Source organism: Heterodontus francisci, chromosome 15 (assembly GCF_036365525.1).
Source record: "Heterodontus francisci isolate sHetFra1 chromosome 15, sHetFra1.hap1, whole genome shotgun sequence".
Lineage (NCBI taxonomy): Eukaryota > Metazoa > Chordata > Chondrichthyes > Heterodontiformes > Heterodontidae > Heterodontus > Heterodontus francisci.
The window spans coordinates 98,317,631-98,339,742 of record NC_090385.1 but is presented as its reverse complement, the minus strand read 5'-3'; the positions used below and the strand labels follow the sequence as shown (position 1 = coordinate 98,339,742).

The window sequence follows — 22,112 nt, the reverse complement described above, 5'->3', positions numbered from 1 at the left end:
CCTCTATACTATCCCATCAAACAAGCCCAAAACAGGCACAGCATTGGTTAGATACAGAATAAAGCTCCCTCTACACTATCCCATCAAACACGCCCAAGACAGGCACAGCATTGGTTAGATACAGAGTAAAGCTCCCTCTACACTATCCCATCAAACACGCCCAAAACAGGCACAGCATTGGTTAGATACAGAGTAAAGCTCCCTTTACACTATCCCATCAAACAAGGCCAAAACAGGCACAGCATTGGTTAGATACAGAGTAAAGCTCCCTCTATACTATCCCATCAAACAAGCCCAAAACAGGCACAGCATTGGTTAGATACAGAATAAAGCTCCCTCTACACTATCCCATCAAACACGCCCAAGACAGGCACAGCATTGGTTAGATACAGAGTAAAGCTCCCTCTACACTATCCCATCAAACACGCCCAAAACAGGCACAGCATTGGTTAGATACAGAGTAAAGCTCCCTTTACACTATCCCATCAAACAAGCCCAAAACAGGCACAGCATTGGTTAGATACAGAATAAAGCTCCCTCTACACTATCCCATCAAACACGCCCAAAACAGGCACAGCATTGGTTAGATACAGAGTAAAGCTCCGTCTACACTATCCCATCAAACAAGCCCAAGACAGGCACAGCATGGGTTAGATACAGAGTAAAGCTGCCTCTACACTGCCCCATCAAACACGCCCAAGACAGGCACAGCATGGGTTAGATACAGAGTAAAGCTGCCTCTACACTGCCCCATCAAAGATGCCCAAGACAGGTACGGCACGGAGTTAGATATAAAGTTTTCTCTACACTGTCCCATCGAACACACCCAAGACAGGCACAGCACAGGTTAGATACAGAGTAAAGCCCCCTCTACACTGTCCCCCTCAAACACTCCCAGGATAATTACAGTATGGGTGGGATACAGAGTAAAGCTCCCTCTACACTGTCCCCATCAAATACTCCCAGGAAGGTACAGCACAGGATTAGCTGGAGAGTTTGGAGCACTTCCTGTGTGTAATCAGCTGCACCTTTGGGAGCAGCAGCTGGAGAGGAGAGAACTGAGAGCTGAGAATGGAGAACTACAAACTACAACACAAGTGTGGAACTGATTCTATCCATTGGAGTAAAGGACCTGCGAGTTATTCTGGAGAGGTGGGTGTTGGAGCACTGGTGAACTGTTTTGCTTGGACTGTAGGGGGAAGGAGGAGACACCGAAAATCCAGGGGTGGGGCTGAAAAATTCTATAGGGAGTCCCTGTATTTGCTTTTGTGTTTTCCTCCATCTTGCCCAAAGGGGGCTCCCTTGCCACCTCAACTGCGTGGTTCAGGATGGCTGGAGCCGCCCGGGTGAAGAAACTCTTTGTAACAGCAGCAGAAAGTTGAAAGAACCGGGGTTTCCAGTCGACCCGGGCGAAGAGCCCTCCCCTGACTGGAAGACTGGACTTTGTATTTGCTACAGTAAGGTGCTCCAACCACCAATTCAAGAGAAACATCCTCACAGCCTTTCTCTCCCTTCCACCTCTCAGCCACCTAATCTCTCCTCTCCTTTTCATCACTATCCTCCTCTACCACACACCCCCCATCATATTGCTTTAGTTTACAAAAACTGTTGTTTGCTTTGTTTCTTAGGGGTGGGCGTGGCTCTTCGACCCCATGGCAAGCCCCTCTTGGCCAGTGGCGGGGCCTTCTCGCATGTATGCTCTGCAGCTGCACCTGTTACCCCGTCACCGTTTGCGCTGATAACATCAAAGCATGAGGTCATGAGCGACCTCCACCCCAATATGTCAATTGAGGCATGTGTGAAAGCAATGGCCGAGGTTGTCAGCCCTTCGGCCATTATTGCTGCCTCCAAAATGTACAGTAAGGTTGTGTTTTTCCTGAAGACCCAGTGGGCAGTGGCCCAGCCCTGAGCATCGGGCTCACCGTGGGCAGGAACTTTCTGCCAGTGGACCCCCTGGAGGCCACTGTACAACGGGTCATTTTGTCAATTGTCCCACCCTTCATTCCTGGTGAGTTCCTCCTTCCCCACCTGCACCATCTTGGGGAAATAAAGACAGGGCTCACCCAGTCCCGCTTGGTCTTCGGGAGAACAGCCTCCGGCATGTGTACTCCCTCCGCCGCCAGCGCTTTATGCAGCTGGGGCGGGAGGTGGTCACGGATGGCCATTTCAATGTGGAGTTCCAAGGGACGGCCTACCGCATCTTCTGGACATTGGACGTGGCACGGTGCCATGTCTGCAAGGGGATGGCGCTGCTCATAAGAATTGCCCCAACCTCCTGGCTGCCAACTCCACCTCGGCAGCCCAGACTCTGCTGCACCTCCTCCCACTCCCCCTACACCTCCAAAAGACACTGTTCAGTCGGTTCCGGAGGCTGTGCTTTTCACAGCCTCTGGTGGGGAGGTGGGGGTGCCCATCCGAGTGGAAGGAAGGCGCAGAGGAAAACGCCGAGAAGCGCATCCCCTGGACACTATGGCACAACCTGAACCAGAGCTCAGCCCAAGGCCTGATCCCGGGACACTACCTGCCCCAGGGCTGGGCTCAGGCCCAGGGTGACCAGGAAAAAGGAGGGTGTGAAGGCAGAGGCCCGTGATGACATGGAGGTCTCCGAGCCTCCGCGCCTAGTGGGAAAAAGAGAAGGCAACCCCCCACACAGGTAACTCAGGGACTTGTTGTGCAGGGCCCACCTGTTGAGGGGAGCAGTCACCTGGCTCGGGTCCCCAGGTTCCCCCTGCCACCACCACCATCAAGGCTGCAAAGCCTGAGCAGGAGCTCCCTACCCCTCAGGATGGAGGGGAGGGGGGAGACCCCTGTACATGTGGCCCCTCCTGTGGGAGCAAGTGGAGCCCTGCTTGTGGTGGGGGAGCCTGGGGATGCTCGTGCAGAACCATCCGATTCTGCCACTGGGTCGGGTGCCCTGAGTGGAGGGCAGGGCGAGGCCCTAAAGGGTCAGCCCTCCCAGCTAAAATCTACTCCAGACCAGGATGTACCCGACCCAATTATAATTGAAAATGGGGACAGAGGTGGGGGGGTGGGGGGTGGGGGGGGCGTTGGTCCTGACACACTGGCGCCCATAGGCTCCAGTTCCACAGTAGAACCCAGAGAGGACTCTTCTGCCATCGATCCTGGGGGTAGCACCGTGACAAAGGCGGGCAAAGGCAGGACCAGCTGGCTTGGCCGGGACATCCGCCCCCACAGTGCGTGATGGGTGTGTCGGCCGCTGGCAGTGACGACCTGGAGGAGTACGGGGACTCGATGTGGGGCACGGAGAATGACCTTGATTCCATCACCAGTGAGGCGGTGGAGTCCCTCGTGCCTCCCACTGAGTCTCCTGTCATCCCCACCTCGGAACTCCGGGCCTTCCTCGCAGCATGCGAGAAATAAAGTTCTACTGGCCCTCGGCCGTTGGTCGAATCTGGCGCTGATTATCCGGTCCGTCTGTCCCGCCCTCAAGAAAGCGGGAAAGGGCGCGGGCGTGAAACTGGTTGAGAGGTGCTGGTTTAAAGCGTTCCTCAATGGATTGCTGGAAGAGTGGAAAGCCGGGGGCACTTCCATTCCCTCCTCATAGCGAGGTGTTGGTGACTGGATTTTAAGTACTTTTGGCATGAAGATAAACATAACCAGCCTCAACATCAACAGCAGCAGGGGGTCTCACCGCAGATTTCACAATCTCTCAGTCCTCGGGGAAGGGAGATATGCAGTGAGCTTTCTGCAGGAAACCCACACCGTTCCGGGAGACATAGCCACCTGGCTCCTGGAGTGGCAGGGTTGGGTCTACATGATTCAGATCACTCCCATTTCTAGTGGGGTGGCTATCTTGTTGGCCCCGATATTTCAGCCAGAGATCTTGGGGGTCAAGGAGCACGTGCCAGGTTGATTGCTCCACCTCACCGTTCTTTGAACGGTTCTTTGAACCGTTCACTCTCTTGAGCTCTAGCAATAGCACCGAGTGCATCATCCTCGGGGGGGGGGGGGGGGCATTTTAACTGTATCCTCGAGGTGAGGGATCGCTCCGGTCCCCAGGGCAGCAGCCAAGCGTCAGTAGAGAAATTGAGGGAACTGATCAGCTCCCTCAACTTGGTAGACGTATGGCGGAATCTCCATCCCCACTCGAGCGCCTTCACGAGGAGGTCTGGAGGAGGAGGGTCCCGAATCGACCTCCTCTACATTTCGCAGGCATATGTCTCCCGTGTCTCGGCGGCCTCCATGCGGCTGGTGCTGTGCTCGGACCACCACCTGGTGTGGGCGGAGTTCATTCCGCTCCGCACGCGGGCGGGGTCCGCATACTGGCACTTTAACAACTGATTGTTGCCGAGGACGAGCAATTCTGGGAATTGTTCCGTTGGTTCTGGGCCAACTGCAGAAGGAAGTAGGGGGGGGACTTTACCTCCTTGAGGCTATGGTGGGATGCGGGCAAGACTCACATGCATGTCTTCTGTCAGGAGAACACAAAGTTGTTAACCAAGAGGCGGGAAGCCGAGTTCGGGCGCCTAAAGAGGGAGGTGCTCAACTTGGGAGTCCTGCCTCGGTCATGCCGTCGCGGACCCGGCCCTGTGGCAGACGTACAAAGAGAAGGGCACACTGAGGGACCTATAGCTCAGAGTTCAGAGACATCCTGGAAGATTTGGACCGCGCCTCACCCTTCTTCTACCCGCTGGAAAAATGGCGGGGGGTCCGTAAGCAGCTTGTTGAGCTGCTGGCCGACGACAGATCTTCCATCACGGATCCATAGGGAATGGGCCGCCTGGTCCGTACCTACCATAGTGTGTTGTTCTCACCAGATCCATCCAGTTTTGTGGGAGGACCTGCCGAAGGTCAGCCCGGACAGCACTGAAGGAGTGGAGGCTCCCATTGGCGGAGCTGACCTGTGCCCTCCACCAGCTCTCGAGGGGCAAATCCCCAGGGCTGGACAGGCTGAACATGGAGTTCCTCAGGGCGTTCTGGGATGTCCTGGGGGACAGCCTGGCGACCGGGGAGATGCCCCTCTCGTGGCGCAGGGCGGTCATCGTTCTGCTGCCGAAGAGGGGCGATCTCCGCCTGCTTAGAAATTGGTGTCCAGTCTCCTTCTTCAGCACGGATTATAAGATCTTTGCCCGGGCTATGTCTACCCACCCGAGCTCCGTGCTGGCCCACATGATCCACCCAGACTATTCCTCCACAGTCCCGGGCCAGTACATCCAGGATAACATCCAGGATAATATCCACCTGGTCCGGAACCTGATCCATCTTTCCTAGAGGACTGGTCTGTCAGTCGCTTTTCTCTCCCTCGATCAGGAGAAGGCGTTCGACAGGGTGGATCACGATTACCTTTTCGGGACTCTGCACGCATTCGGACTCGGGCCACATTTTGTGGCCCGGGTCCGACTTTTATACGCCGCCGCAGTGTGTCTGGTCAAAGTTAACCGGCCCTTGACGGCACCCCTTCGCTTTTGGGGAGCAATGCATCAGGGTTGCCCCATGTCCGGCCAATTGTCTAACATCTGCATGGAGCCGTTCCTGTGCCTGCTTCGCAGGAGGTTGACGGGTTTGGCTCTGCGCGGGCTGGCCATGTGGGTCAACCTCTCAGCTTACGTCGATGACGTGTTCCTCACGGTCACAGATCCCATTGATTTGCAGAGGATGCGCGACTGCCAGCAGACCTTTTCTGCTGCGTCCTCCGTGAGGATCAATTGGGAGAAATGTTCTGGACTTCTGGTGGGTCAGTGGCGAGTGGACTCCCTAATGGAGGAGTTAACAGCTTTTGCATGGAGCACCACGCACCTCCTCTATCTGGGAGTCCACCTTAGCCCCACTGAGGAAGCCTGGCCGGCAAACTGGCAGGAGTTGGAGGCGAAAGTCACCACTCGGCTGGGGCCCTGAACAGGACTGCTCCGAGTGCCTTCCTACAGGGCCGAGCGCTGGTCATGAACCAGCTGGTGGTCTCGATGCTGTGGTACCGGTTGGTCACTTTGGCCCCGCTCCCTGCATTCGCCACCAAGATCCAAAAGAGGCTGGTGGATTTCTTCCAGGGCAAGAGGAACCACTGGGTCGCTGTCGCGGTCCTGAGTCTCCCCATTGGGTAGGGCAGTCAGTTGATGGTGTGCGTCCACACCCAAGCTGCGACTCTACGCCTGCGGACCCTGCAGAGATACCTGTACGTCGAGCGTCCTCCCAGATGGTCTGTGGCGACCTATTTTTTCCGCCGGGGCACTGCCTTCAAGACGACACGCAGCTCCCGGCAGAGAACATTAGCCGCGCCTCTGAGGGAGTTGCCTGTCTTTTACCGGGATCTATTCAGAGTCTGGAACATGGTCACCTCCAATCAGGGCGCTCCCCCGCCAGCGGAGGAGCGTGCCTCAGCTGTCCAACGGCCGGCTCTGGGGACGGACCGACGGGCGGAGGAGTAGCCGAAGCCCTCGGGACACCCCTCACTGCGAGTGATGAGGGGGCTCGGGAGTGCTCTGCGTTCCCGGCTGAGCTGATCCCCGCTTGGCCGAAACTGCTCATTGGACCCAGGCCTCGAAACCCTCCTTCGGAGCCGGTCCCGCACAACCCAAGCCGCCTCTCAGAAATGCCCTCCGTGCTATTCCAAACAGTGCGGAGGGGTTTCCTGTACGGGCTGCTTCTGCACATTCTCCACTTCTTCTCCCTCGTCAGCTGGCTGGACACACCGAGTTGCCATCTGGCAGCGAGGGAAAACCTCGGTGGAGGTCTCTCTACGTGGGAGTCCTCCCCCTTTACATTGGGGACCTGGGGTGGAGGGTGCTGCACAGAGCAGTCCCGTGAAATAGACTTTTCAGCATGTTCACGGACTCACAGGCCGCCTGTAATTTCTGTGGCTTGGATGCATCTGTGTTCCGCGTCTATATGGTGTGTGTGAGGTTGCAGCCAGTGTTTGCATATTTAAAGGGGCTGTTCCTCAAGTTCTGGCTGCACTTTAGCTCCACGCTCCTGATCTTTGGGCACCCGGTGCGGAGGGGTGAGGGCCGGGAGGAGAATCCCCTCGTCGGTCTGCTCCTGTGCCTCTCCCAGGTGGCAATTCACATGTCCAGGCTGCGGGCCATTGGCGGTCCGCCCGCCCTGATTGCCTGCCCCTCTTCCGCGGTTACGTTCGCGCCCGGGCGTCCCTGGAAAGGGAGCATGCGGTGTCCACCAGTACGCTTGAGGCCTTCCACGACCGGTGGACACTGCAGGGGCTGGAGTGCATCATCGATGCCGACAATGGCATTTTAATTTGAGTTTTTGGTTTACTTATCTGTTTTTAATAAAGTTATTTTAAAATGTATATAAAGGGGACTGAGGAATAAAGGCCCCTCGACATGAAATACATAAAAGGGGCCTGGGGTATAAAGGCCACCTTATAAATTAAAACAGGGTTAGGTACAGAGTACAGCTCTATCTACACTATCTCATCAAACACTTCCGGGACTGGTAGAGCACAAGTTAGATGGAGTACGCAGTACTGCAGATTCTAGAGACTGCTCGCTCTGAAAGCCCTCACCTTCTTCTTTGCAGTTTTCCTGAATCGCCGTTTACGGACATTCTTCAGGGGGCACGTGACTGAAATTCAAGGCAAAAGCAAAAAGTGTCAATAACTGTGAATCACCGACTAGACATTTTGACCAACAGCATGGAGCTCTACTCTCTTGAGATTTCAGAATTGTGGCAAATTTGAGCCACCTGAGCTCGCTATTCAAGTTTGAATTCCACTAAAATAATTACTAAATGCTGTCCTGGTCTCCATTTTCGTGCAGCCATTGTACATTTTTCTTACACAACACATCAATACAAGGGATGGTTCAGGACAACGTGTTGTGAACAGAGCACTGGAATTAGTTTTGGATTGATACACGACTGTAAAGAGAGTCGAGCTGTAGCATTAGTTTGCATTTCTCCAGCAAAGAGCGAGCACACACGCGACAGGCCTAACAGCTTCATTCTTTGTTGTGAATCTCTCTGGTTCTACTCTCTCACTAATTCCCCAGTCCAATAGCTCATTCCCAGCATTACACAGTGCAAAATATTCACCAGGTACAGTCCAAATTTAGGAGGGTGTTTAGAATTGCACTGCTGGGGCCTTTCCACAGCTCCAGTGTAGAAAGTACAAACATTTCAGACACTCAAGTGCAGTGACAGTGACTGCAATGGCTAGCCCAGTTAACATACTTCACCTGCAGCTCTGCTTAAAGAGATCTGTTAAAGCAATTCTTCATCCTATCACAGGCGAAGCTGGAGAATACACTTCCCCAAGCCTGCTATTACATGTATAAAACCCCAGTGTACAAACACCGTCCAGTCCCAGAGAGGAGTAGCAGCACATCTCCTTTCATAGGATTCATGTGGAATGTTAACTGGGGGAGTTCCTCATTCCTTTGACTTTCTCCCTATTTTTTTCCTGAAGGTTTTTACACATGGCAGGTTATGACTCAGCTCTACTCTACTCAAGCGGCTTTCCTCCATGGGCAAGTAGAGACATTGTCAGACTGTTTGACCGTGTGAGGCAGAGGAGTCATGCCCAGCCCCAACCTTTCCCTGCCATCCCACACAGGTGCCCTCCTATAGGAGTCAAAGGATAGCGGTCAGGAGTGGGAACCCTGTCTGAATCTTCCTGCTCCCTGGTCCAGGGGTGCTGAGGTCCACAGCAACGCTTCTATTGTGATGCAGTGTGTGATGATTATGAAACTCACTGCTGTGATTCCAGAGGAATTTCTTTTCCTTGTCCTTGTCCTTCTTTTTGTTTTTGGGATCAACTGGCACAGGCTCCTCCTGTGGAGGGTACAGCTCCCCATCAGTGGTACACACCAGCATCTAAGAGTAACAGAAGCACAACACATAATGCAGCGGAAGCACGTGTTCCAATATAGAGACTGCCTTCACACAGCCCCCATCCTCACCGTCTCCCTCAACGCCACCTCTTCACACAGCCCCCACCTCATATCCCTCAGCCCACCTCATTTCCCTCACACTCACCTCTTCACATATGCAGCTCCACCTCCTCACACAGCCCACATTTACCCTTACATACAACTTGGGAACAGGAGTAGGCCACTCAGCCCCTCGAGCCTGCTCTGCCATTCAATAAGATCATGGCTGATCTAATTGTAACCTCAACTCCACATTCCCGATAACCTTTCACCCCCTTGCTTATCAAAAATCTATCTTCCTCTGCCTTAAAAATATTCAAAGACCCTGCTTCCACCGCCTTTTGAGGAAAACAGTTTCAAAGCCTCTTAACCGTCTGAGAAAAAAAAAATTCTCATCTTAAATGGGAGACCCCTTATTTTTAAACAGTGACCCCTAGTTCTAGATTCTCCCACAAAAGGAAACATCCTTTCCACATCCACCCTGTCAAGACCTCTCAGGATCTTATATGTTTCAATCAAGTTGCCTCTTACTCTTCTGAACTCCAGCAGATACAAGCCTCGCCTGTCCTGTCCAACCTTTCCTCATAAACCAACCAACCCATTCCAGGTATTAGTCTAGTAAACCTTCTCTGAACTGCTTCTAATGCATTTACATCCTTCCTTAAATATGAAGACCAGTACTGTACACAGTACTCCAGATGTGGTCTCACCAATGCCCTGTATAGCTGAAGCATAACCTCCCTACTTTTGTATTCAATTCCCCTCGCAATAAACTATAACATTCTATTGGCTTTCCTAATTACTTGCTGTACCTGCATAATACCTTTTTGCGATTCATGCACTCGGACACCCAGATCCCTCTGCATCTCAGAGTTCTGCAATCTCTCACCATTTAGATAATATGCTTTTTTATTCTTCCTGCCAAAATGGACAATTTCACATTATACTCCATTTGCCAAATCTTTGCCCACTCACTTAACCTTTCTCACCATATCCCTCAATATAAGATCAACAAACGATAGGATAATCCCCGCCAACACCAGAAACAAATAAACAATCTCTTGTCTATCAGTTGCTGGGCTCCCGTTGTTCATTGCTGCCACTGCTGATGTGAATGCAGCATCTGTAACTTTGTTATTTATCGCTACAAGTAGCAGGATCACCGAACCTGACACAGATCAGCGGTCTTATAGAAAGTCTTTTTATCGATGGTCTTGAGGGATTCGATGATACACGGCAGATCAACTAACTTAGCAGCCAAGGGCTGCTTGTCCACTCGCACGATGCCATGCCGACCATCTGCTGTGAGAATGAAAATAGAAACCCAGTCAGCTGATAGCATGTAACTTCGTTGCTGCATTTCCACTTTCCTCTCCTCTAGTTATCTACTCTTCCTGAAGTTTCGCTGGGTTCTGAAGGTTCCATCAAGTGTGAGCCAAGCCAATCAACGTGCTTAAGGCAATAAAAAGTGGATCCTAAAGTGGCATTCAAATGTAACACAGATGTTTATTAGAAAAGGGAATGGTTTGCCTCAAGCAGGTGTTTAGACACAGACTAGATCATACAAAAGGGAACTGGATAAAGTAATATATAAGGATGTGGGGAAAGGGCCAGGTTAGATATCAGGATCTTTTCCCAGATGACAGTTGATGCTTGGAACAAGTTACCGGTTCACATGGTGTGTGCTGATTCACAGCAAATCTCAAGGAGAAGAGGTAGCAGTTCCTGGCTGGGGTGAAAAACGTGCCTTATAAAAGTTAGGTGAAATATCTGCTGATTTAAGTATGGTCAATGTGGTCACCTGGATTAGTTTTTGATTGCCTAAGGGGCTCTGTTTCATGTCTCTAACTGTATTGAAGAAGGGTCGCTGACCTGAAATGTTAACTCTGCTTCTCTCTCCACAGATGTTGCCAGACCTGCTGAGTGTTTCTAGCATTTCTTGTTTTTATTTCAGATTTCCAGCATCCGCAGTATTTCGCTTTTATTATATTGCTGAAAATAGAGACATGCTGTCGAAGCTTTTCACCTTGCACTCATCAGGACAGTCGCAAGAATAACCAATGTAAGGGAAAACAGCAACTTACACTGCATGAGAAAAGAGTGCTGATTGGTTGGCAAGTGAACTCTGATCGGTAGAGGCGTTGCCATGGAAAATGCACCAGTCTACGGTGACTGACAGTTAACCGCCAAACTTTATTTAAAATTTAAACCAGGCAGTTTGACTCTGATTGGTCTAGGCATTGCCCCGATGAATGAACAAGCGAATGGCTGTCACTTATTTTGTTCAGCTGAAACAGGCGCAATGTTTATACATATTATTTCTGTCTGCAAAACACAGGACCCTGTGCATTAATGTATGTAGCTTCCAGTAAGCGCAAATGCGCCACACTGCGAGCCCTACTGACAATCTTAAATTGATTGTCAGCATAATTCTTAGCACACTGTGGATTATTTAGCAAATGTTGTCCAATTGCGGAATCATATCTAACATTTGACACTGTATTCTGTGTTTAGCTAGCACGGGCTGGTTGGGTACGGCCTGTACCTTGCCCGTTGCAAACTGCAGAAGAGACATGTTGTTTGATACGATCTGCCAATCTTTGGGATGTAGCATCACACTGACATTGAAATTCATACATCGCACTTACTTGTTGTGCCATTGTGATGTTAGGTAAATAAGCCGTATGTCCCAAAGACTAGCGGATCGTATCAAACAACATGTCCCTTCCGCTGTTTGCAATAGGCAAGGTACGGACTGTACCCAACCAGCCCGTGCTTACAAAACTCAGAACACCATGTCCAATGTTAGATGCGATCCCACGACTGGACAACATTTGCTAAATAATCCACAGCGTGCTAAGAATTACGCTGACAACCAATTTAAGATTGTCAGTCGGGTTCGCAGTGTGGCCCATTTGCATGTACTGGAAGCTACATACATCAATACACAGGGCCCTGTTCTTTGCAGACAGAAAGAACATGTACAAACATTGTGCCTGTTTCAGCTGAACAAAATAAGTGACAGCCATTTGCTGGTTCATTCCTCAGGGCAATGCCTCTGCCAATCAGAGTTCACTTGCCAACCAATCAGCATTCTCTTCCTATGCAGTATAACTTGTTGTTTTCCCTTACATTGGTTATTCTTGCAATTGTCCTGATGAGTGCAAGACGAAAAGCTTCGACAACATGTCTCTATTTTCAGCAACACTCAGGTTCTGTGCTACCAAACGACTAGTCCCTAATTGTGTTTTTATTTGCTTTTTCCCTTCTCCCAGGGGCTCACATGACTGTCAGTGGGTAGTAGGATGTAAATTACAATGCTTTAGGCATCACTACAGTATGAGGCAGGCTCAATGACCAGCTGGCCTTTTTGTATGTACACAGAGGATTTAGACTTCCCAGCCCAGCTAAAGAGCTGGCACAGGTGCAAAAGCTGAGCGACCTCCATCTGTGCTGAGCTTCTACGATCCTATGAAGGTCGAAGATACTGAGGCACAGATTCAAACTTGGATGAAACAGTGAATGCATGATTAAGATATACGCTGAGAATTTCACCAGGGTGTGGGGGTTCTCCCAATCAGATGCCCTAACTTTGATGCTAGCTCGGCAGAAACTCTGGTTATGCACCTACCACGGTTTCTGCTGATCAGGAAACTGGTGGGGAAATGGTTGAAGGGCCTGTTTCAGTGCTGTATCTCTAAAAAATTTAAAAAATTAAAAATTGCTTCATGCAGTGGGTGGTAAAATAGCTGACTAGGACAGGGAATGAAAATGAAGGTCAGAGATTTTAAGAGGGTGATGGACATATTTTTAACAGATGGGATTATTGAAGGGTCAGAGACGCGAGTGGGGTCTTTAATCGGGTGTGGTGCAGCAATCAGAAAAGTCTTGGGTTGCATATCCACGCTGTGCCGAGTTAGCCAATCTGAACCAGGAGAGATACAATTTGCAAAGGGACAATGCAGTTTAGCCAGAGTTCCCGCCCTGAAGCGCTCACCAGCAGGCTTACTGGAATCTGCAACTACATGAACATCAGGTCATGCTCAGCTGTGAAGCCCTTTTCAGTAATATGGCTCATTGACAGTCACTGTCCAGGGTGCTTATACTGGAGGAAGGAAGTACCAGCATTCAGTCAACACCCAAAGAAGGGAACTGGCAACACCGGTGGAGACCAAGATGGAAGAAAATCACAGCTTTGCCAAGATTGATGGAACCGGCCTTAGGGGAGGAGAAAATAAATAATTGTAAACACATTCAGCTGGAGCACTTACAGTGCAGCTCGATTGTCAGTCGATCCCGGAGGTTGACATTCCCTGACTGCACAGCTCTCCGCACAATGGCTGCATGCTCCTGCACAGAAAGAACACTGACCAGAAAATCTACAGGGCATTATTTACATGCTCATTCATCCAGACACTTGGCGCATCCACACATCTCCCCCACCATTCAGACTGTCAACAAACATTACAGTGCATGGAACACTATAATAAAAGCACATGCACATGCTGGAAATCTGAAATAAAAACAGTTAGTGCTGGAAATACTCAACAGGTCAGGCAGCATCTGTGGAGAGAGAAGCAGAGTCAACGTTTCAGGTCTGTGACCTTTCATCAGAACTGGCAAAGGTTTGAAAAGAATTAGGTCATAAACAAGTGAGGTGGGGGGGGGGGGGGGCGTGGAAGATGTTGGTGGGGAAGAGAACAAAAGAGGTGTGTGATAGGGCAGGAGAGATTATTTTATTTTTTAACCATGTGCTTGTTTTTCATGGCGTGCTTTTGGACAGAGCTGCTCATTATTCTGCTATTAACACTCTCTCCGGACTAATGCTTTGTCTTTCGCCACAATCATTAACACACTCTTTGCCTTTTTCCATGACATCTTTGTGATTTAATCTCTCCTGCCCTCTGTTCTATCACATACCTTCTCTTTTGTTCTCTTCCCCACCTAACCCCTCCCCCCCCCCCCCCCCACCCCTTTCACTTGCTTAAAACCGAATACTTTTCTAACCTTTGCCAGTTCTGATGAAGGGTCACTGACCTGAAACGTTAACTCTGCTTCTCTCTCCACAGATGCTGCCAGACCTGCTGAGTATTTCCAGCACTTTCTGTTTTTATTTTATATTAGAGTGCATGGAATTGGAGGCAACCTACAGGCTCGCATAGGGAATTGATTAGGATGCAGGAAACAGAGAGAAGAGATAATGGGTATGTACTCAAATTGGCAGGATGTGACCAGTGGTGTCCCCAGAAATCTGTACTGGAGCCTCAGCATTTCACTATATTTATAAATGACTTGAATGAAAGAAAGAGCCAAACATCCAAGTTTGCTGACAACACTAGGTTAGGAGGAACAGCAAGTAGTGAAGATGAGATTTGCAAAGGGACAGTGATAGATTGAGTGTGCAAAACTGTAGCACATGGATTTTATTGTAGGGAATTGAGGTCATTCACTTTGACTCAGGAAAGATTAATCAGAATATTTTTTAAATGGGGATATAGGGGAACTGTGCAGCAGCAGAGATTTAGGGGTCCAAGTACAGAAATCACTAAAACCTAGTAGACAGATACAAAAATAATTGAAAAGGCTAATGGAATATCTCAGTGGGGCTAGAATACAACGGAGAGGAAGTAATGCTTCATAAATTCATAGAGTTATACAGCACAGAAACAGGCCCTTCAGCCCATTGTGTCTGTGTCGGCCATCAAGCAACTATCTATTTTAATCCCATTTTCCAGCACTTGGCCCGTAGCCTTGTATGCAATAGCGTTTCAAGTGCTCATCTAAACACTTCTTAAATGTTGTGAGGGTTCCTGCCTCTACCACCCCTTCAGGCAGTGTGTTCCAGCTTCCAACCACCTTCTGGATGAAATTTATTTTCCTCAAATCCCCTCTAAACCTCCTGCCCCTTACCTTAAATCTATGCCCCCTCGTTACTGAGCCCTCCGCTAAGAGAAAAAGTTTCTTCCTGATCTATTTTATCAATGCCCCTCATAATTTTGTATACCTCAATCAGGTCCCCCCTCAGCCTTCTCTGCTCTAAGGAAAACAACCCTAGCCTATCTGGCCTCTCTTCATAGCTGAAATGCTTCAACCTAGGCAACATCCTGGTGAATTTCTTCTGCACCCTCTCCAGTGCAATCACATACTTCCTATAGTGTGGCGACCAGAACTGTACACAGTACTCCAGCTGTGGCCTAACTAGCGTTTTATACAGCACCATCATAACCCTCCTGCTCTTATATTCTATGCCTTGGCTAATAAAGGCAAGTATCCCATATGCCTTTCTAACCACCTTATCTACCTGTGCTGCTGCCTTCAGTGATCTATGGACAAGTACACCAAGGTCCCTCTGACCCTCTGTACTTCATCCATTGTCTTTTCCTTTGCCTTGTTAGTCCTCCCAAAATGCATCACCTCACACTTCTCAGGATTAAATTCCATTTGCCACTGCTCCGCCTATCTTACCAGCCCCTCTATATTGTCCTGTAATCTAAGGCTTTCCTCCTCACTATTTACGACACCACCAATTTGCGTGTCATCTGCAAACTTACTGATCATACCTCATCTATTCACATCTAAATCATTAATGTACACTACAAACAGCAAGGGTCCCAGCACCGATCCCTGCGGTACATCACTGGTCACAGGCTTCCACTCGCAAAAACAACCCTCGACCATCACCCTCTGCCTCCTGCCACTAAGCCAATTTTGGGTCCAATTTGCCAAATTGCCTTGGATCCCATGGGCTCTTACCTTCTTAACCAATCTCCCATGCGGGACCTTATCAAAAGCCTTACTGAAGTCCATGTAGACTACATCAACTGCTTTACCCTCATCTACACCTCTAGTTACCTCCTCGAAAAGTTCAATCAATGTTGTTAGACACAATCTCTCCCTGACAAAGCCATGCTGACTATCCCTGATTAATCCCTGCCTCTCCAAGTGGAGATTAATCCTGTCCCTCAGAATTTTTTCCAATAATTTCACTACCATTGAAGTTAGACTCACTGGCCTGTATTTACCTGGTTTATCCCTGCTACCCTTCTTGAATAATGGTACCACATTTATTGTCCTCCAGCCCTCTGGTACCTCTCCTGTGGCCAAAAAAGACTTGAAAATTTGTGTCAGAGCCCCTGCTTTCTCCTCTCTTGCCTCACATAACCTGGGATACATCTCATCTGGGCCTGGGGACTTATCCACTTTTGAGCCCGCTAAAACAGCTAATACTTCCTCCCTTTCAATGCTAATTTGTTCAAGTATATCACAATCCCCCTCCCTGATCTCTACACCTATTGTCCTTCTCCATAGTGAACACAGATGAAAAGTAATCATTTAAAACCTCACCTATATCCTCCGGCTCCGCACACAGATTGCCACATTGGTCCCTAATGGGCCCTACTCTTTCCTTGCTTCTCTTCTTGCCCTTAATATACTTATAAAATGCCTTGGGATTTTCCTTTATCTTGCCCGCCAGTGTTTTTTCATGTCCCCTCTTTGCTCTCCTAATTACTTTTTTAAGTACCCCCCCTACACTTTCTATGCTCCTCCAGGGCCTCCGCTATTTTCAGCACTTTGAATCTGCCATAAGCCTCCTTTTTTTTCCTTATCCAATTCTCTATATCCTTTGACATCCAGGGTTCCCTGGACTTGTTGGTCCTACCCTTCACCTTTACGGGAACATGTTGGCTCTGAACTCTCACTATTTCTTTTTTGAATGACTCCCACTGGTCTGATGTGGACTTTCCTACAAGTAGCTGCTCCCAGTCCACTTTGGCCAGATCCTGTTTCATCATATTGAAATCAGCCTTCCCCCAATTCAGTACCTTTATTTCCGGTCCCCCTTTGTCCTTTTCCATAACTCCTTTAAACCTTACAGATTTGTGGTCACTATCCCCGAAATGCTCCCCCACTGACACTTCTACCACTTGTCCAGCTTCATTCCCTGGGATTAGGTCCAGTACTGACCCTTCTCTTGTAGGACTTTCTACGTGCTGGCTCAAAAAGCTCTCCTGTATGCACTTTAAGAAATTCCGCCCCTTCATGCCTTTTGCACTAAGACCATCACAGTTGATATTGGGAAAGTTGAAATCCCCTTTCATTACCTTATTATTTTTACACCTCTCTGAGATTTGCCTACATATCTGCTCCTCTATCTCTCGCTGACTGTTGGGAGGCCTGAAGGACACTCCCAGCCAAATGATTGCCCCCTTTTTATTTTTAAGTTCTACCCAAATGGCCTCATTTGAGGAACCTTCTAAGATATCATCCCTCCTTACTGCAGTAATTAACTTTTTGATCAACAGTGCAATGCCACCTCCTCTTTTACACCCTCCCCTGTCACGCCTGAAGATTCTATACCCTGGAATATTGCTTCAGTTGTACAGAGCTCTGATTAGCTCCCATTCTGGACACCTTGTTGCTGATTTATCAGAGTAATACCAGGGCGATAAAGGTCAAATTATGAGGACAAGTTGCATAGACTCTTGTATTCTCTTGAATATAGAAGACTAAGGGATGATCTAATTTAGGTCAATAAGATGATTAATAGGGCAGACAGAGAGAAACTACTTCCTCTGGTGGGTGCCTGCTGTCCTGCTGGCTACAACAAGGGACTTGTTAAAATTAGAGCTGAACTGTTCAGGGATGAAGTCAGGAAGCACTTCTTCACACATAGGACAGTGGAAATTATCAACTGCTTTTTGTAACTGTCCACTAGCTTTCTTATTTTCTAAGGTCTAGGTGATGTTTCTATTGTTGCGAGCAAAGTGCATCACCTCCCATCTATCGATATTAATTTGCCATTTAACTGCAGAGTATACAAGTTTTCGAATATCTTCTTGTATCACGTATGTTGTATTCTTCCTGATGTGTTAGCTGTACCCCTCAGTTTGATATCATGTGAAAATAGACAGTTACTTGTTCCCAAGTCTAAATCGTTAATGTAAATTATGACTAACAGTGGTCCCTGCACTGATCCTTGTGAAACACTGCTTTCTCCTTTGTTCCAACCTAAAGAAGTACCCTTTAACCTTCCTCTTCCCATTTTTTTCCAGTTAATTTGCTATCCATTCAACTATTTGTCCTGACTCCACATACGTTAATCTTTGTCATGAGCCTACCCCATGTGGTACCTCGTTTGAAAAGGAGATTTCTTTTTACAAAACGAGCTGTGATCTGAAATGTGCTGTCCTGACAGGCAGTGGAATCAGATTCAAAAGTAACTTTTAACATGTTGCAGCTGTACAGAACCTTAGTTAGGCCACACTTAGAATATTACGTGCAATTCTGGTCGCCACACTACCAGAAGGACGTGGAGGCTTTGGAGAGGATACAGAAGAGGTTTACCACGTTGTTGCCTGGTCTGGAAGGCATTAGCTATGAGAAGAGGTTGGATAAACTCGGACTGTTTTCACCGGAATGACGGAGGTGGAGGGGCGAAATGATAGAGGTTTACAAAGTTATGAGTGGCATGGACAGAGTGAATAGTCAGAAGCTTTTTCCCAGGGTGTAAGAGTCAGTTACTATGGGACATAGGTTTAAGGTGCGAGGGGCAAAGTTTAGAGGGGATGTGCAAGGCAAGTTCTTTACACAGAGGGTGGTGAGTGCCTGGAACTTGCTGCCAGGGGAGGTGGTGGAAGCAGGTACGATAGCGACATTTCAGAGGCATCTTGACAAATACATGAATAGTATGGGAATAGAGGGATACGGTCCCCGGAAGTGCAGAAGGTTTTAGTTTAGACAGGCATCAAGATCAGCGCAGGCTTGGAGGGCCGAATGGCCTGTTCCTGTGCTGTACTGTTCTTTGAAACTGGATAAATACTGTAAAAGAAAACATTTGCACAGCTATGGGAAAAAGTAGGGGAACGGGACTATTGGATAGCTTTGGGAAACTCTTTCACGGCCGGCACAGGCATGATGGGCAGAATGGCCTCCTTATTCCACCGTTCCAGCATTTTCTGTTTTTGTTTCAGATTTCTGCTGTCCGCAGTGTTTATTTTTACTTTCTGTTAAGACCAATAAAAGCTTATTTGAAATCTGAATTGTCACACCAAGCCCCAACCTGAGAATGATTCAATGAAGAGAATTAGAAACTCTTACCGATGGTAGCCTTAGAATGTACTGACTCTCTAACTCATGAGGTGCATCCTCTTTGCTCTTCGAGCCTTGCTTCTGTCCTTTCCCTGCAACAAGAAATACCAATGTAGCTAGTTTAGCCTACAGCTCATTATCAGTATCATGGAACAAGGGAATGGGAAAAGGGAAAATTTGTAATTCTGGCCGACTAGATGCACCAAACCTTCCTGGGCGCACTATGCCATGAAGTAGGATGTGAAATGACAACCTCGCACTTATATCATGTTTTTTGTGACCCAGGGACATCTTAAGGTGCTTCACAGCCAATGAAGTACGTTTGAAATGAAGTCACTACTGCAATCTAAGAATGCGCAGCCAATTTGTACACAGCAAGCTCCCAGAAACAGCAATGAGATAATGCCCAGATCATCAGTTTTACTGATGGTTGAGGAATAATTGTTGGCCAGGGGGACACCGGGGAGAACTCCCTTGATCTTCCAACAGCACCATACATTTTAGAAGGAACTCACTGGGAGGGAGGGAGGCCAGCAATACAGCTTTCGAAATTCACACTGCGTTCTGAGCAGGAGAATCAAAAACTGAAATAACACCCAACCTTTAGCTAATGCCATCTCAGAAGTACCTTTCCTATCCTAATGAATACACTGCCCCAACAAATATCAAATTGAGATGTAAAGCTAAAGTCAAGTTCTGGAGCAGCACCAGACAGCAGGACCCACAAGCACCGTGGGTCTGGACAGTAAGACCCACAGGCACCATGGGTCTCGACAGCAGGACTCACAGGCACCATGGGTCTAGACAGCAGGACCCACAGGCACCATGGGTCTAGACAGCAGGACCCACAGGCACCGTGGGTCTCGACAGCAGGACCCACAAGCACCGTGGGTCTAGACAGCAGGACCCACAAGCACCGTGGGTCTAGACAGCAGGACCCACAGGCCCCATGGGTCTCGACAGCAGGACTCACAGGCGCCATATGAGGTATTTTAGCCCCTTAAAAAAAGGATGGGCTTCGTTTGGATGGGATACTAAAGGTTAAAAATCTGAATCCCGACCCCAATTCTCCCACTTCTGGTTTTATCTGAGGTGGCTCAAGGGCGAGCAACCAACCCACTCCAACAAGGCCGGTTGGCAAGTTAGATATAATAATGGGGCTACACACACATATTTAACCACCATTTTAAAGTTAACCCTGGTTGCTGAGTTTTCTGAGTCTTGGGAAATCCAGCGGCTAAAGGGAGGCGAAGACTGCTGGCTCCAAGTGGCAAGTGCCTTCCACTTACTTGCTGGATTCAATATACCACCTTCACCAACACGCCATGATCGGACACCACCGCCAACCCCACTCCCCACCATCTTCCAATCTCTTCCATGAAGCCTCCAATCTCACCCAACTTCCAGATTCTGAATCAGAGAATCACAGAAATCTGCAGCATGGAAGGAGGCCATTCGGTCCATCGTGTCCATGCCAGCTGACAAGGAGGCATCCAACTTCAGCCCACTTTCCAGATCCTGGTCTGCAGCCTTGTAGGTTATGGCACTTTAAGTGCATAGCCAAGTACTTTTTAAATATTGAGGGTTTCTGCCTCCACCACCCTTTCGGGCAGTGAATTCCAGACCCCCACCACCCTCTGGGTGAAAATATTTCCCCTCAAATTCCATCTAAACCTCCTACCCTAAATCTATGCCCCCTGGTTGTGGACCCCTCAACCAAGGGATATAAGGCCTTCCTGCCCACTCTACCTAGATCCCTCAGAATTTTATACACTTCAATTAGGTCTCCCCTCAGCCTCCTCTGTTCCAAAGAAAACAACCCTAGCCAATTCAATCTTTCCTCATAGCTAAACTTCTCCAGTCCAGGCAACATCCTCGTAAAGACTGTCCACTAATATTCATTATAAGCCCACCTACTCCCACAGCTCGAATACACTTCCTCACATCCTGCTTCCTGTAAGGACTCCATTCCATTCTCTCAATTTCTCCAACGCATCTGCTCTGATAATGCAACCTTCCACAAAAGCGCTTGATATATCTTCCTTTTTCCACAACCAAGGAATTCCGCCCCCCACCCCCCCACTGTGGTTGACAGGACCCTCAAACGTGTCCAACCCATTTCCCACACTTCTGCTCTCACCCCTTTCCCTCCCTTCCTGAACCGTGACAAGGTTCCCTTTATCCTCACTTTCCATCCCACCAACCTACATATCCAAAGGATCAGCCTCCGCCATTTCCACCATCTCAAATGTGACGCCACCACCAAAAGCATCTTCCCTTTCCTTCCCGTCAGCATTTCGAAGAGATCGTTCCCTCCTCGACACACTGGTCCACTCCTCCATTACCCCCGACACCTCATCCCCTTCCCATGCAATCGCAGGAGGTGTAATACCTATCCTTTTACCTCCTCTCTCCTCACTAATCAAGGCCCCGAACACTCCTTTCAGGTGAAGCAGAGATTTACTTGTACTCCTTTCAATTTAGTATACTGTATTTGCTGCTCACAATGCGGTCGCCTCTACATTGGGGAGACCAAACGCAGACTGAGTGATTGCTTTGCAGAACAGCTCTGTTCAGTCCGAAAACATGATCCCAAACTTCCTGTCACTTGCCATTTCAACACATCCCCTGCTTTCATACTCACATTTCTGTCCTTGGCCTGCTGCAGTGTTCCAGTGAACACCAACGCAAGCTTGAGGAACAGAAGGAAATTAGGAGGGCGAAAAGGGGCCATGAGATTTCCTTGGCAGATAAGATAAAGAAGAATTCTAAAAGAATCTATAAGTACATTAAGAGCAAAAGGGTAGCTAGGGAGAGAGTAAGGATCAGTGTGGCAATCTGTGTGTGCAGCCACGGGAAATGGGCGAGGTCTTAAATGAGGATTTCTCATCTGTAATTACCGTGGAGAAGGTCATGGAAGCTAGTGAGTTCAAGGGAGGGAACACCGATATCCTGCAGCATATCAACATTACAAAGGAGGTGGTGTTGGAGGTTTTGAAGCGCATTAAGGTGGATAAATCCCCTGGGCCTGACCAGGTGTATCCTCGGATGCTATGGGAAGCAAGGGAGGAAATAGCTGGGGCCCTGGCAGAGATTTTTGTATCATCGTTAGCCACAGGTGAGGTACCGGAAGACTGGAGGATAGCTAATGTTGTGCCGTTATTTAAGAAGGGCAGCAGGGAT

At 48.8% G+C, this 22,112-nt stretch overlaps 1 protein-coding gene across 5 annotated transcripts in view; it reads right to left on the bottom strand.

Moving 5' to 3' along the window:
- Window positions 1-22,112, bottom strand: part of taf7 (TAF7 RNA polymerase II, TATA box binding protein (TBP)-associated factor) — a 43,637-nt gene that overhangs the window by 6,509 nt on the left and 15,016 nt on the right. For 4 of the 5 annotated variants that reach the window (XM_068047898.1, XM_068047897.1, XM_068047901.1 and 1 more), the window contains exons 3-7: window positions 18,939-19,021; window positions 13,112-13,190; window positions 10,009-10,142; window positions 8,664-8,784; window positions 7,478-7,536 (exon numbers count right to left, since the gene is read on the bottom strand). In XM_068047898.1, coding sequence (XP_067903999.1) covers window positions 7,478-7,536; window positions 8,664-8,784; window positions 10,009-10,142; window positions 13,112-13,190; window positions 18,939-19,021 — 476 coding nt within the window. The remainder of the gene's footprint in view (window positions 1-7,477; window positions 7,537-8,663; window positions 8,785-10,008; window positions 10,143-13,111; window positions 13,191-18,938; window positions 19,022-22,112) is intronic. The other variant, XM_068047900.1, reaches the window with a different exon arrangement.